The sequence below is a fragment of the Periplaneta americana genome, chromosome 12 (genome assembly GCF_040183065.1).
Source record: "Periplaneta americana isolate PAMFEO1 chromosome 12, P.americana_PAMFEO1_priV1, whole genome shotgun sequence".
NCBI lineage: Eukaryota > Metazoa > Arthropoda > Insecta > Blattodea > Blattidae > Periplaneta > Periplaneta americana.
In genome coordinates, this window is record NC_091128.1 from 114,095,053 (window position 1) to 114,108,901 (window position 13,849).

Here is a 13,849-nt window from a genome sequence, read left to right on the forward strand (position 1 = left end):
GTGGAAATGCACGTTTTCGGAATTCTAATATTGAAAAGTGATTTTGGTAAGTCCTTTTATACCTGCCCATCTCTAGTTAAGTCTTCTTTCTTAAGATACCTATATAACAAATTTTGTTCATATTAAATCCCTGAAAGAAATTACAGTGAAGCTTTAATTATCGTTGTCTTGATTATAATAGTTTCTACTAACCATCATCATTGTTTAATACCATAATATTCGAATATCGTCGAAATTCTACAAATTATATGCTGTAGCAGTTCATTTCTCTTGGATGTCTAACTTTTGCACAATCTGGAGCATTCAGTCACTTGTCCGAATGTTTCTGATGTTGTGAGTCATGCAGTCAGGCCTGACTTAAGGGATTTACAGTTTTTACAACTGAATATTGCAAAGTTGAGTCACAGCCATCAGTATAGCAATTTTATTTTAGACCTAGTACTCATAAAAGCTCAAAAAATGAAAAAAATGGTACGAGTCTGAAAACAATAAAGAGGCATTATCAAAGTCTTACTTTGTTAGAAGTGAAATTAAATATTATTATTAGTGATTTTGAGGCAAGTAAACGAATTGCGGACATAACCCGCGCATTTAAAATTCAGTAGGTCTACAATAGAACAATCATAAACGAAGAAAGTACCGGTACTGTAAATATAAAAACTCGGCAAAACTAGCATTGTCTGGAAAATTAAGTATCAGCACTGGTAATGAAAGTTCGTGATGTCATTGTAGTGACAGTAGAGCAGGCATATCAAGTGTGGGCGTTTCTAGCCTTTAAACGAGGTGTAACAGTGACGTAGAATCTCTTTTAAATATGTGCTTCCATGTGATTCTGTAAGTTAAAGATCTCTAGACCCCTTGTCAGAGGGTAAAATATGCCCGTGCTTGACATCCCTGCAGTAGAGCATTTATCATTGAAGCACACGGTGCGGTGTTTACTGAATTTTACAGTATTTGTTACGATTTTCTGTTAAAGTGTTATACGAATTGTATTGGATTTATCATGCTTTAAATCAGGGCTCAAAATGGACATTTTCACGAACCGGAATGGTCTGTTATTTTCCTTGTGGTAATGGCGGTGTTGATGATGAGAAAAAAAGGAATTAATGACGCCTTTATTAATATAAAATATAGTACACCTATTTAACATTGAAATATTTATATAGGTACATTAATTACTATAAAAAATTTCGAACACATGTCTTCGAAAATTTTCATTCCTTTATCATATTATTTTGCCATACATATGGAAACAACAAACGATAGTCACATTCACTTGGGTGAGGGGAGAGGAGCATACATATATACTAATAATAAATCTGTAGCCAAAATTTTTCTGGTAATTTTCGATTTTCCAAAAATAATTGGTCCTAACATATATAATTAACCACCCTGAAACCGAAAATCACTTTTTTGAAATGTTTGTATGTCTGTCTGTCTGTATGTTTGTTACCTTTTCACGCGATAATGGCTGAACCGATTTCGATGAAAATTGGAATATAAATTAAGTTCGTTGTAACTTAGATTTTAGGCTATATGGCATTCAAAATACATTATTTAAAAGGGGGGTTATAAGGGGGCCTGAATTAAATAAATCGAAATATCTCGCTTATTATTGATTTTTGTGAAAAATGTTACATAACAAAAGTTTCTTTAAAAATAATTTACGATAAGTTTTATTCCTTAAAAAATTTTGATAGGACTGATATTTAATGAGATAAATGAGTTTTAAAATTAAAATAACTGCCATCTAAGGACGTATAATGAAATAAAAAAACAAATGACTTCGTATATAAGGGGCCTTGGACAGCAACAATCGAAAGCTATGAAAGATAGCCTACAGAGAATGTTTCTGTGTTTGTATGAAGTAATATCGGAAGCTAAATTAACAGATTTGTATAATTAATTATTATTTCACCATTGGAAAGTGTAGTTTCTCTAGATGGACATAATGCTATAATGTTATTACAGTAACTTATAATATAATTTAAGTTATTTGAAGGGTTCAGAACCATAGTGGGCCAAACGCCATTTACTGAATACGTAGAAAACAAGGCTTAAAATTAAGTTATTTCCATAATTCAATGGTAACATAATAGCAAGTAAAATAAAGTATAGACATTAAATCTAAATGATGTCAATGTTCATTAAACTATGGTTGCATGTAATAACAATTAAGAAACATGTTAAAGGAATTGTCATTGCACCAAATGAGTGCTCTCTGGACCGAAATGATCGCATTTTAATTATTTAAACACAATTTAAATTAAGTAACATATTAAACGATTTATCCTTCTATCAAACACGAATGTTCCCTGGATCAAATGTCCTATTTTAATTATGTAATTACTTTATATTTATTTCTAATGGGTGCAGTGGAGCGCACGGGTACGGCTAGTCTTTAATAATTTATTTCGACGTGTACTGTATATTATTACTAGCGAAAGATATGATTTCTGGCACTAAACTTGTGCTGAAACTTTTGTTTCGAAAAGTGTTTGAAATGGATAGGGTCCACACATGTGGAGTAACGGTTGGTGCGTCTGGCAGCGAAACCAGGTGGCCCAGGTTCAATTCCCGGTCAGGGCAAGTTACCTGGTTGAGGTTTTTCCGGAGTTTTCCCTCAACCCAATATGAGCAAATATTGGGTAACTTTCGGTGTTGGACCCCGGACTCATTTCACTGGCATTATCACCTTCATCTCATTCAAACACTAAATAACCTAAGATGTTGATAAAGCGTTGTAAAATAACATACTTAAAAAAAAAAAAAAAAAAGAAATGGATAGGCCTACTCAAGTCGCAGTGTAGGCATTAAGAAATTTGACTTGCTGCCTAGCAGTGGCCTATGACATCTAATATTAGCTCCATATGGAGTGATAAAATGTTGCTGAGTTCCAGTCCTTTTAATTTCATAAATTAGCGAGATCTTGTACAAATGCTGTACTGGCACCAGTAATACAGTAAAGCAGTACCGACAGTGCTGTTACCAGTTGTCAATTTAATTCATATCCAAGTGAAAAATGTATTGAAATATATAACCAAATTAAAATGAACTGGAACAGACTATAGCAATTTCTTAAGAGATGGAATGGAAATGTTCTCGAAATTTACAAACTGGAATACCGGTACCGTTCCAGTCTGCTCCGATCCATTTCGAGCCCTGCTTTCAATTCAATTATATCGAATCAATATAATTGTGTAAAAGGACAATATTTCTTGTAATACATAATTTTGTTCGAAGTTATAACCTAAAAGGAAGATGATTATATTTGGTTAGGTATCATATTCGGTCTAATTGTTGCTGTGACTGGGTTTAAATTACTTGATTGTGCAGTAGGCCTAGTAGTTGTTTTGAAACTGTGATACGAATTAACGACGATAATCGAAACTTCACTACATGCGGAGAATGACACATATCACGAAATTTCCTTAAAAAATAGCAGTTTCTTATTTGAAAGTCCTAAGTCAAAACTGTACAGTTACTTTGATGAAATAGACTCCATGATTTTTTACTGACTTTCTTTATATAAGAAACAGCGCCGAAACGAAATATTATCTACAGTAAAACATACCGGTAATAAAACCTAAAAGAAACTTTACAGTTTTAAAATATTAAAAAAGTAGCTACATATCCATACCGGTAAACTTGATTTTGCCGTTTGGCTGTTTCAGAGTTGTGTTCTCCATCGTCAGCAATCTAGATACAATTCCGAAACTGCTGTACAGCAAAAATCAACGTTTACAGTACATTTTTAATACGTAGGCTATGTTAACATTGTGAAGTTTTGTTTTTTTTATCTAGGTAATTAAGTGTTATAACGCGAATCAAAATCAGGAAATTAAATATTATTAGCTGCATACCCTTAAAAAAAAGAAATATATGTTTCAGAATAATAATTGTAAATAGAAATACACTACATTCCTCAAACTGAAAATTTATTCAGGCAAGTTGTAGGGTTTAAAAAGTCTACCTTTTCACTTTTCATTATAGGCAATTTAAATTAACTAGTCTCGAGTAATTCAAGAAGATAAGAAATAAAAACGAGTGTCGTCATGACTAGGAATAAAATGTGTATGAAAAAATTAGCGTTATTGATTAATTCTAGTACCGATATTAAATTTTAGAAGTAATCTATAATATTAACGTAGTCAACATTACTATGAATAGGTTATTTTTTTTAATTTAAAGTAATTAAACAAAATACAAACAATTAACAATAATGGATTATAGGGTGAAATACCAACAAGTATATTACCATTTTAAAGTAGGCCTATATACCGAATGAAAATCGAATCAAACTAAATTATAATAGGTTATATATTTTTTGGAATAACACTTTAATGCCGTTAATGTACGATACTTATAATATAGATTCTATATTATATGGTCTGTATTTGCAAAATTTCTGATTATTTTACAAATATATACACTAACCTGTCCCAGGTTTTTTACGTTTCCTTGACACACCATTGTTGAGAGGACCATCTAATTTCTTGAATGTCACCACTAAAAACATAACACAATGCACAAACCATGCTAATCACAAAGCTTTTACGACAAATAAAAGTGCAATGAACATCAACATTATAATGAGCAATTAAAAATATGTAAGCGATAGAAATACAGTACTGCAAATACAATGCACGTAATTGTTAGCCTTATATAAGTAACTATTTATTATTCATGCAGAACACAACGTAATTATGAGGTTATCAGACACTTTAAATATGAATATTGATTTAATGCTTATTACTGTATTAAATTTTCACACTCAATTTACATTATACAACATAGTTATGAACTATGTACGTAATGTAAATATTTAAATTATATTTGTATGTATTATATACAATTATCATTACCAAAGAATGAAATACACAACCGTACCAAAAACTTATAAATCTATTGTAACTTTTAGATAGCATACAGAAGAATACAAGTATATAATTTTTTCGAAGAATTGAAAGAAAAATATTTTGACCATAATGCTTCGATAATTTTCATCTAGAAAATAATTTTCAGATATACCGGTAAGTTTGTTATGCAACTTTCTTCCACCAACAATTTTTTAGTGCTGGTACAGTTTTAAATCATTTAAAACAATGGCTACATTTTATCACATATTTTATACTCTTCTAGTACTATTATTATTTTTTTGTTAGAAAAATCATAGCACACATTTATTACGAAATTAATTTAAATATTCTATTAAAAATTAAAAAAAGACAATAATCATTATATTATTATTATTATTATTATTATTATTATTATTATTATTATTATTATTATTATTATTGGCCTCTGGCTGTTGTTCAGCACACAAATATTAATAATAAATAAATAATAAATAAATTATTAAACGCAAAACACTTTATTCTTTTTGCCGCAGACAACCTCCAATAATAAATACAATTTACATAAATGTCTTACTAATTAGTGATTACTGTAATTTATAGTAATTAATAATACGAGTCTGTTCAAATATTTTTAAAATTTTAAGTTTGAAACTTTACTATTGGGCCACAACAAACATAGTTGCGGCCTGCATGAGGCCCACGAGCCACGGGTTGTGCACCGTTGCTCTGGAATATTCAATTGAAATTGGACTGTAGAAATATTTCTTAATCTATTCAATTTTGTTCGAAAGAAGCATATCTTATTGTGTGTGTTCTCTGAACATTTAACTAAAATTAGGTTGTAGAATTTATTTTAAATTTTCCAAATTATTTAGTTTGACGTGAAATGAGCAGTGTTTATTCTCTGTTCTCCAACGCAGTTTAAACACAAAAATTAAATGATATATCATCTATATTTTTTTTCTTACGAGTTTAAAACATGGCAATGATCGTCCACTTCTCTATTCAGAACAAGCCAGGTGAAGTGATCATTCAGAGCAACACAAACTAATGAGCATTCCCTGCTGATTACAGTGTTACACGATCTGATAATTCATATATTTTAAAATGCACGTTTTCTGGAAAATTATTCAAAATATAGCAAAATGATATTTGACTTTTTGTTGCTATTTACTAAAGGATTCACCTGAATAAATGACATTATTTATGGTTCACACTACATAAATGTAGGTAGCTGCAGATTGTTTTCATAGTTTGGCTCTAATTCTTTACGTAGTAGCTACGAAGTTTTTGTGAGCTTATTTAAAAAGTGTATTCTTTAGAATAAAACAATGACAGGCATATACTTTAATAATTTCACAAGAATTACAGAGTAATCATTTCATTCATGTTACATAAGTTGACAGAGTTCCATACTCTAAAAAATCGTGAATGGAATATTAGAATTAATGCATATTGTCTTAAGTTCTTAAAATTATCGTCTATAACAATATCCTATATCGTCATTTGTCTCATGGAAATTATATTCTGAGTAAGTCAACTCTGGAAATTCAAACTGATTTTTTAAAATAAGGAATAGGATTTTGAGTTTTTAATCCTGCCGTTTTCATTTTAAAAGTTTACGGTCATTCACTTCAAATGTTTATGATTTTATTCCTGTCACAAAGACTGTAGTAATTACAGCAACGTTGAGATTTTAGAAGACTTTCACACTGACTGGACTGTGATGATTTTATCGTGCATTGAAATTTAATTTCTATAACATTTCGAAGCTATTTAGAAATTTCAACAACAGAGCAATGTTACTCGAAATCTGCAAGGTTCTCTTACTATTTTTAACAAGCTTAAGAAAACGTAGACAAATATATCAGATCTCGAGTGACTTTACCCTGAAAATGGAATCTTTATGTAGTTTCAGAATGTTGGGGAAATTAAATTTCAACATGGTTAAAAAAACTGCATCGTAATACGGCAATGATAATTGTAAAATCAGTACATGGCCTTTAAATTGAAACTGTCTTTTAATTTACCTCACAATGCCTTTTTAAAACTATGATCAAGCATAAATTATAGCAAAAAAAAATAATTTTTAAAAGTCTTAAATGTAAACAAATTTCTACTTTTTGTATTATTTCAAAATGAGAATTATCTTCTTACCTCCTGATTTACCATGAATGACCCCTGGTAAAGTTTCACAATGATACTTATTAGTATCATTGGAAAACATCTGGCGTATCTTGTTGGCTCTACTATGTTGGTTAGTGTCATCAGGTTGAAGGTTGGCAAGATTAGCAGCACGTCTCCTTTTCAGCCTCTTAGCGGCTGTTTTAATACGGTCTTTCCTGCCTGCACTACACTTTGGTATGGAACTATTTGGTCTGGTGGGAGTGTGTTTGGGTGTGCTAGTGCTAAGAGCCCCGTCATGTTGCTGCTGAGGCAGTCTGCCTACACTCAAGCTGTGGGTTCCATTCACATGCACAAGCACACCTGGACGAAGCGGCCATTTGTGAACTGGCCGAGATTGAACTTGAGCTGGTGGTATACTGGAGTCTCCCTCAGGGCTGAACATCAACACACATACACAATGCTAACTCACACTTGTATTAACTTAAGAAGCATAAAAACATAAATACATGCAGATGCAACTATATGTAATTGTTTGTAGAAGTTTGCTACTTACATTATGATACACAGACAAGGCACTAATTTCTATTATCTTGTAAGAACATACATGAAGTATGCCCTGGGAAGTTAGTAATGTAAGATTATATTTATAGCTCTTTAAACTGGATATACTGCATTACTAAACTTTCATATGATGTATCAATTATTGCTGCATTTTGTACCTACCTCGAGGAATGTTCTTATATCCAATGATTTGACGAATTTGTTATACACACAACTTTCTTGTGTTAATTGAAACTACACTACCTACCAAAAAGTAATTGGCCACTATTTTTGCCCCTTTAGAACCTCGTGGTACAGCCTCTTGTTGCTGTAACAGTAGCCACCCTGTCAGGCATGCTCTCCACTAGTTTGTGTAGGATATCCACTGGAATGCGTCGCCATCTTGCAACATGGCATTCAGTTGGATAATGGAAGTTGGCCCCATGTTTCGGCGGCTACTATGCAGTGGTATGCAGACAATAATGTTCACATGTTGGACTGGCCTGCACGGAGTCCTGATCTCAATCCCATTGAGCACCTTTGGAAAAAATTGGACCGGCGATTGAGGTCTCGGGAGATGCGGCCAACTTCCATTGTCCAACTGATTGCCTGTTGTAAAAGGAAAGACGATGCATTCCAATGGTTGTCCTACACAAACTAGTGGAGAGCATGCCTGACAGGATGGCTGCTGTTATAGCAACAAGAGGTGGTACCACGAGGTTCTAAAGGAGCAAAAACAGCGCTCAATTACTTTTTGGTAGATAATGTATTATGGTATGGTATTTTTAGTTGGTTATTTAAGACGCTGTATCAACTACTACGTTTTGATGATAGCAAGATGATATTTGACGAGATGAGGCCGAGAATTCGCCACAGATTACCTGACATTCGCCTTAAGATTAAAGATAACCTCGGAAAAAACCCAACCAGGTAATCAGCGCAAGCAGGAATTGAACCTGCCTACGAGCGCAATTCCAGATTATCAGGAAAGTGCCTTAGTCGACTGAGCTACGCAAGTGACTATTATGGTATTTTACCTTATACCTTAATTAATGACTAGTTTCGGTTTGATATCTGCCATATTCAGATTTCTAGCGATGTAATCCATATTCAATATTTGGGAATCTATGCGCAGGGCCACTGTTATGGATGTGCAAAGTGTGCCCACCTTTAAGGCATTTAGTCACCAGAGTGCTGCTTCTTACTGTGAGAGATAATTGTGGAGTGAAGTAGACACCAAGAGGTGCTGAGTCATGCCCGTCAGTTTGATTTAGAGTTTATTAGCGAGTTGATGTATTCAGTTCTATGTTAAAATTGTTACCGGTATCATTGTGGATAAGTTTTATTGTTTATTATTAGTTATGGCATGACATAAGCCAATACATAAGTATAGTCTAGAACAAAAGAGATTTACGTATGATATGTATCAGTGGCGAAGCTCTTAAGAGGATTTTGAGGTTTGAACTACCCAAAAAATTTGAATTATTATACCAAGTAATAGTAGACCTATAAGTTCGTAGTAACGATTTATCATAACCCTTGGTTTCACTCTGCTCCTTCCATATATTACGTTCACTATTGGCAGTCATTTCAAGATGGAGAGTTCAGTGCGAAACGCTTGTGGCAGAAGTCTCTTTAAAGGCACGGCTATGATGGCTACGACCTCGACTCACAAGCTTGAGAGGAACCAGGAAGGGGGTATCGATTTGCTACAACTCAGTACAAAATGTTGCTAGCCTCACCGTCACAATAATACACCACACTATATTGGTGTTCTGTGAATGCGCTGCATTGTTGAGTGTTAGTTTAATAAAAAGTACATATGTGTGTGTGTGTGTGTGTGTGTGTGTGTGTGTGCGCGTTACATATTAATTTTGTATAAACTGGTTCATACTGAGAGACATTGAGGTCATTATTTGTAGAATAAAAAAAGAATTTTCATGGTATTAGAAATATCCTTGGCTAGCAGGGTGCTCTGAGACAAATAAGTTATATTGTTATACCTGTATTCTGTTTGGGGGTGAAAATGGGTGGTCATCAGCATCTTGTGGGGTCTGTGTCACAAACAATTTTAATAGAAAAGCTGAGAAACTTTTGCTGTATAAAAATTTATATAAGGTAAACAGATTTACACCTTAGCTTCGCCACTGATATGTATGTAAAAACGAACTCATGTAGAACTTTTGTAAGGTGATTCTCAAGAAAGCATTCTGACAATCCTGTTTCAGGCAGGGAAATTGTTCTTCAACTTGTTAAAAAGCTATACAAACAGGCTATCTTAACGACTAAAAACCTGTTACAAAACATAGATTTCTCACAGAAGAAAAATTAGATGAAATAATTGAACGATTGGAACATAACCCAAAAAAATCTCTCCATCAGTTTACCCAGGAAACATGCAGTAATTGAAATTAGCAGTCAGGATTTCGATGTAACTGTAGTATGTGTCTATAGATCGTCAGATGGCTAAAACTTTTTTAGAACATTTTGAAATCATTTTACATCGCTTAAAAAGCAAAAAGAAATCATTAATCTAAGACATGCCTAGACCAAATAATTATTGATCATAACTTTTATCCTGTTACGGTACTGTAGAAAATATTGATATGGGTATCGCAGACCACCTGTTGTATTTTTAAATAACTACTGTATGTGCCTGTAAATGTTAAATCAAAAAGCGATAAATTAGTTAGGTATAAGAGATAATTTAATGATAAAAACGTTGAATACTTTAAACCAGATATGCTCATTCTCTGACTTGCGATTACGTTCTGTAATCACAACCTTCGAATGTAGAGCGTGCTGTTCCTCGTTCGAAGCTCGACGGATGAGTGCGGAATGCAGTTCAAGTACTTAGTAAACGTACGAACATTGCGGGACAATGACAGAGTCAAAACCTTCTGTAAGCAAACGACATATACCATATTGTTTTGCGTTCGGTAAAGTGTTTACTATGTTGTAAGGCACTGTCAGGAATACTACTGAGCAACATAAAATGACATTATAACTCTGCCATCCAGAACATGCTGAAGTGACAGGGAAGCTGTTTTCTGTAATATGTGTTCATATACCAACGTTATTATTATTATTATTATTATTATTATTATTATTATTATTATTATTATTACCGGTATTATTATTATTATTATTATTATTATTATTATTATTACTATTATTATTATTGTGGTGATTTTATTTCAACAGAAATACATGTTATGATAAAATAATTTTTCAGAGACACTACAGTTTCAAGAATTGAAAGCACTTAATGAAAGGCCAAACATTGAAGAGAGTCGAAGAATTTATTGTCTATGTTTAGGAGCAAGTTATGTAGTGTGTTGGGAATTAGCTAAGGCACTAAAACCCTTCACGGATGGTGAACTTGTAAAGAGATGTATGGTGCCTGAACAAATTATAGTTAATTATATCTGTGTACTGGAACAACTCAAATTTGAATTCACAGAACACAGATTTAGTGATTTTAGACGTATGGAAAGTGGTAGGGCCTATTAATCTTTTTGTTAATCCTTTCGTAGTAAATTTAGTAGCCGTGAGAGTGCAGTTCCAGGACGAGTTAATTTATTTACAAAGTAACGTAGAATTGAGAACTAAATGCATAGAAGCATAGAAGTATTAAAAAATTAACAAAATGAAATACCCCACGATGAGCTTCTTCGCTGCCACTATGTTAGCTACCTTTGCCTCGACTTATGTGTGCGAAGAATTATTTTAGAGAATGAAAGTTGCTAAATCCAAACATAGATCCCGATTAACAGATGAGCATTTTTGAGCCAGCTGCGCATTGAGTAAATTCGTTGGAAATAGATTTCCGATTACTTGCAGAAAAGAATCCACATGTTGAACAGACCGCAATGTATGGTGGAATATGAAAATAGCACTACCTATGATATAATAATAATATCATAACTACATTAAATATAATAAATAATGTAATAACTGAATATTACAGTGTATATTTTTTCTTTTTCAAATTCAGTTTATTATCCATATTTGTAAGAGTATGAGAGTGATGCCACAGGCGGTGCTGCAATATAGTTGCGGAGCCCAGTCCGTACACTGTGTGTGTTATGCAGTGCAGCATCATCCGTGTAATCGGAGCTTTTACAATTTTGAGCATACCTGCTTTAAACGTTTGTGATTAAATTTCATGTTTATTATTTATGAATAAAGTGATTCTTAGATAATAATGTTTAGTCAACAGTCTGAAGACTGGTTGGAACCTCATAAGTGATTCCAATAAGGCATCACTCATGAGGCAACTAAGTCAGGAGATAATAGGGTAGAGTCGCCAGTTCCATACCTTCGTAGATAATGAATATACAAATGAAAAAAAAATCTAGAGGACTAGGTTTCGGAGAATGACGAACACCACATCGAAACTAGTTAGGTGGGTAATTTACCCTAATATTAACACAGTAAAGCAGTTAATACTTGTTCAGTGCTTGTGTTAAAAGAGTGTATCCAAGAATGAAGAATACAAAAAAAATCTGACAGTTCAGGAGAAATAACTATATACAGATGGACGGATATTATGCTACAAGCACACAATACGGCAAGCATAGGGTTGCCAAGTTACCTTTTTTTCGTAAAATTTACGTTTTTTCCTTATATTTTATAGCTTATGTTTTTCTCTGCCCGAAAGACTATTTCTTCCTTTTTTTTTTTTTTCTGATCCACGCGCATTAAAAAATCTTATTATACAAATCCCAGGATATTGTATTTACAATGACATCACATAGGCTACATATATTATGACACTGTTACTCTTTTTTTATAGTTTTGTTATTTTTTTTACAGTTTTATGCTAATAAGCTATATTATCTTGAACCTACAATTTTACAGAAAATAATTGATACCAGTACCAGTACTGAAAGTTATAGGTTTTCATTGAGTCAAGAATTTGATTATTCTATCTTTGAAAATGAAGTTCATATATTGAGACTACAAGAATTTGTGAATCTTGATGAACTGTATGAGGAATTTTGAGACTGTAGGTTGTTTTATTAGAACATAATCATTATCAAGGAAGTTATGATGGTACCGGTACGTGGATTTTCTTTTCTAAAGTATATAAAGAAAGTGTTAAATCATAAATAAAGTCATAATTAAGGTTCCTACTAGTATTCCAGCTTCTAATGCCTGTGTAAAAAGGGTTTTACACTAATGAGGAATAAATGGACAATATTGTTATAATCAGAAGTCGTCCTGAGCTGATCAAAGCAGAACTACAAATTGTACTGAGCAGCTAAATCTCAAGAGAAATACCATAATGAGTAAATTAAATGTAGAATATGCAATGTTCTATCCAGTGTAATAAAATAAATACCGTATTCATGACAAAACCTGGCAACCCTAGACAAGCACCACATTTTAGGTGTCAAAGATAGTATTGCCAACTCTTCTTTACCGGAAAACCAGACACATACTAATATTAGTAGAAATTGGGAGATTTGGATCAGTATTTTCAGTACTGGATTAATATTAGTAGCAAATGTCCTGCATTTTCGAGGGCCCTAAGTAGGAAATAAAAAAATAAATAAACAAATTGAAAATCTGAAAATGCTTGTCAGCTGTCTGTTGCATCCAAATCTTACTGAAGGGGAAAGAGAAGTAAACAGAGGGAATAATAACTTTTATACTTAGAATTTATCATTTTAAAAGAAAGAGCAACTTTAAATGGTTTTAAAATCTTGTATACCGGTAACGAAAAAATTACCGGTACCTAAATAAAATATTTTGCCAAAAACCGGACAATTCGCGTCCGGACAAACTATTCAACTGGACACTGAACAACAGAGTGTACAACGAACTGTTTGAGGGAAAAAATGGACGGTTAGCAACACTAGTCAGAGAAAGTGAAAAACTTGCACTCCTGGGGAAAATATCGTTATACATATATTTTTTGCAGCATCGCAATATTTTCTCATTGTTCTATGTGCAATGAGGAGATACAGTGAGTTATAAATCATTTTCATAATAGACATTCCCCCTGCAGTATATATTGAATACAACCCAACTCTGGCTACTAGCAACAGGCATCTATAATGAACACCGATCAAAATACCCCTCATTTCTCGTGAAAAATAACAACTGAATAGACTACAGTGGACTATAGTGGACTTTATGTTGTCAGCAAACAGCTGGATACATTAAGAAGATTGATTAATTGATAAAAGACATTCCATTTAACCAATCTATATCATGGATAATCTGTTATTACAGTGAGTAAAAATAGTGTATGTTTAAAATTATATTTTTTCCAGGACCATAACACACTTTAAATATTAATCTTACATTACTAA

The 13,849-nt window shown here is 32.8% G+C and overlaps 1 protein-coding gene across 16 annotated transcripts in view; it reads right to left on the reverse strand.

Moving 5' to 3' along the window:
* The window catches only part of nrm (neuromusculin), a 1,323,427-nt gene that overhangs the window by 37,997 nt on the left and 1,271,581 nt on the right, over window positions 1-13,849 (reverse strand). For 15 of the 16 annotated variants that reach the window (XR_011335314.1, XR_011335315.1, XM_069842000.1 and 12 more), the window contains 2 exons: window positions 7,017-7,420; window positions 4,438-4,509 (listed from right to left, as the gene is read on the reverse strand). The exons of the other annotated variant lie outside the window; for it this stretch is intronic. Coding sequence is in view for 13 of the 15 variants with exons in the window: in XM_069842000.1 (XP_069698101.1) it covers window positions 4,438-4,509; window positions 7,017-7,420 (476 nt within the window). In the remaining 2 variants the exon portion in view is untranslated. The remainder of the gene's footprint in view (window positions 1-4,437; window positions 4,510-7,016; window positions 7,421-13,849) is intronic. 16 annotated transcript variants of the gene reach the window in all.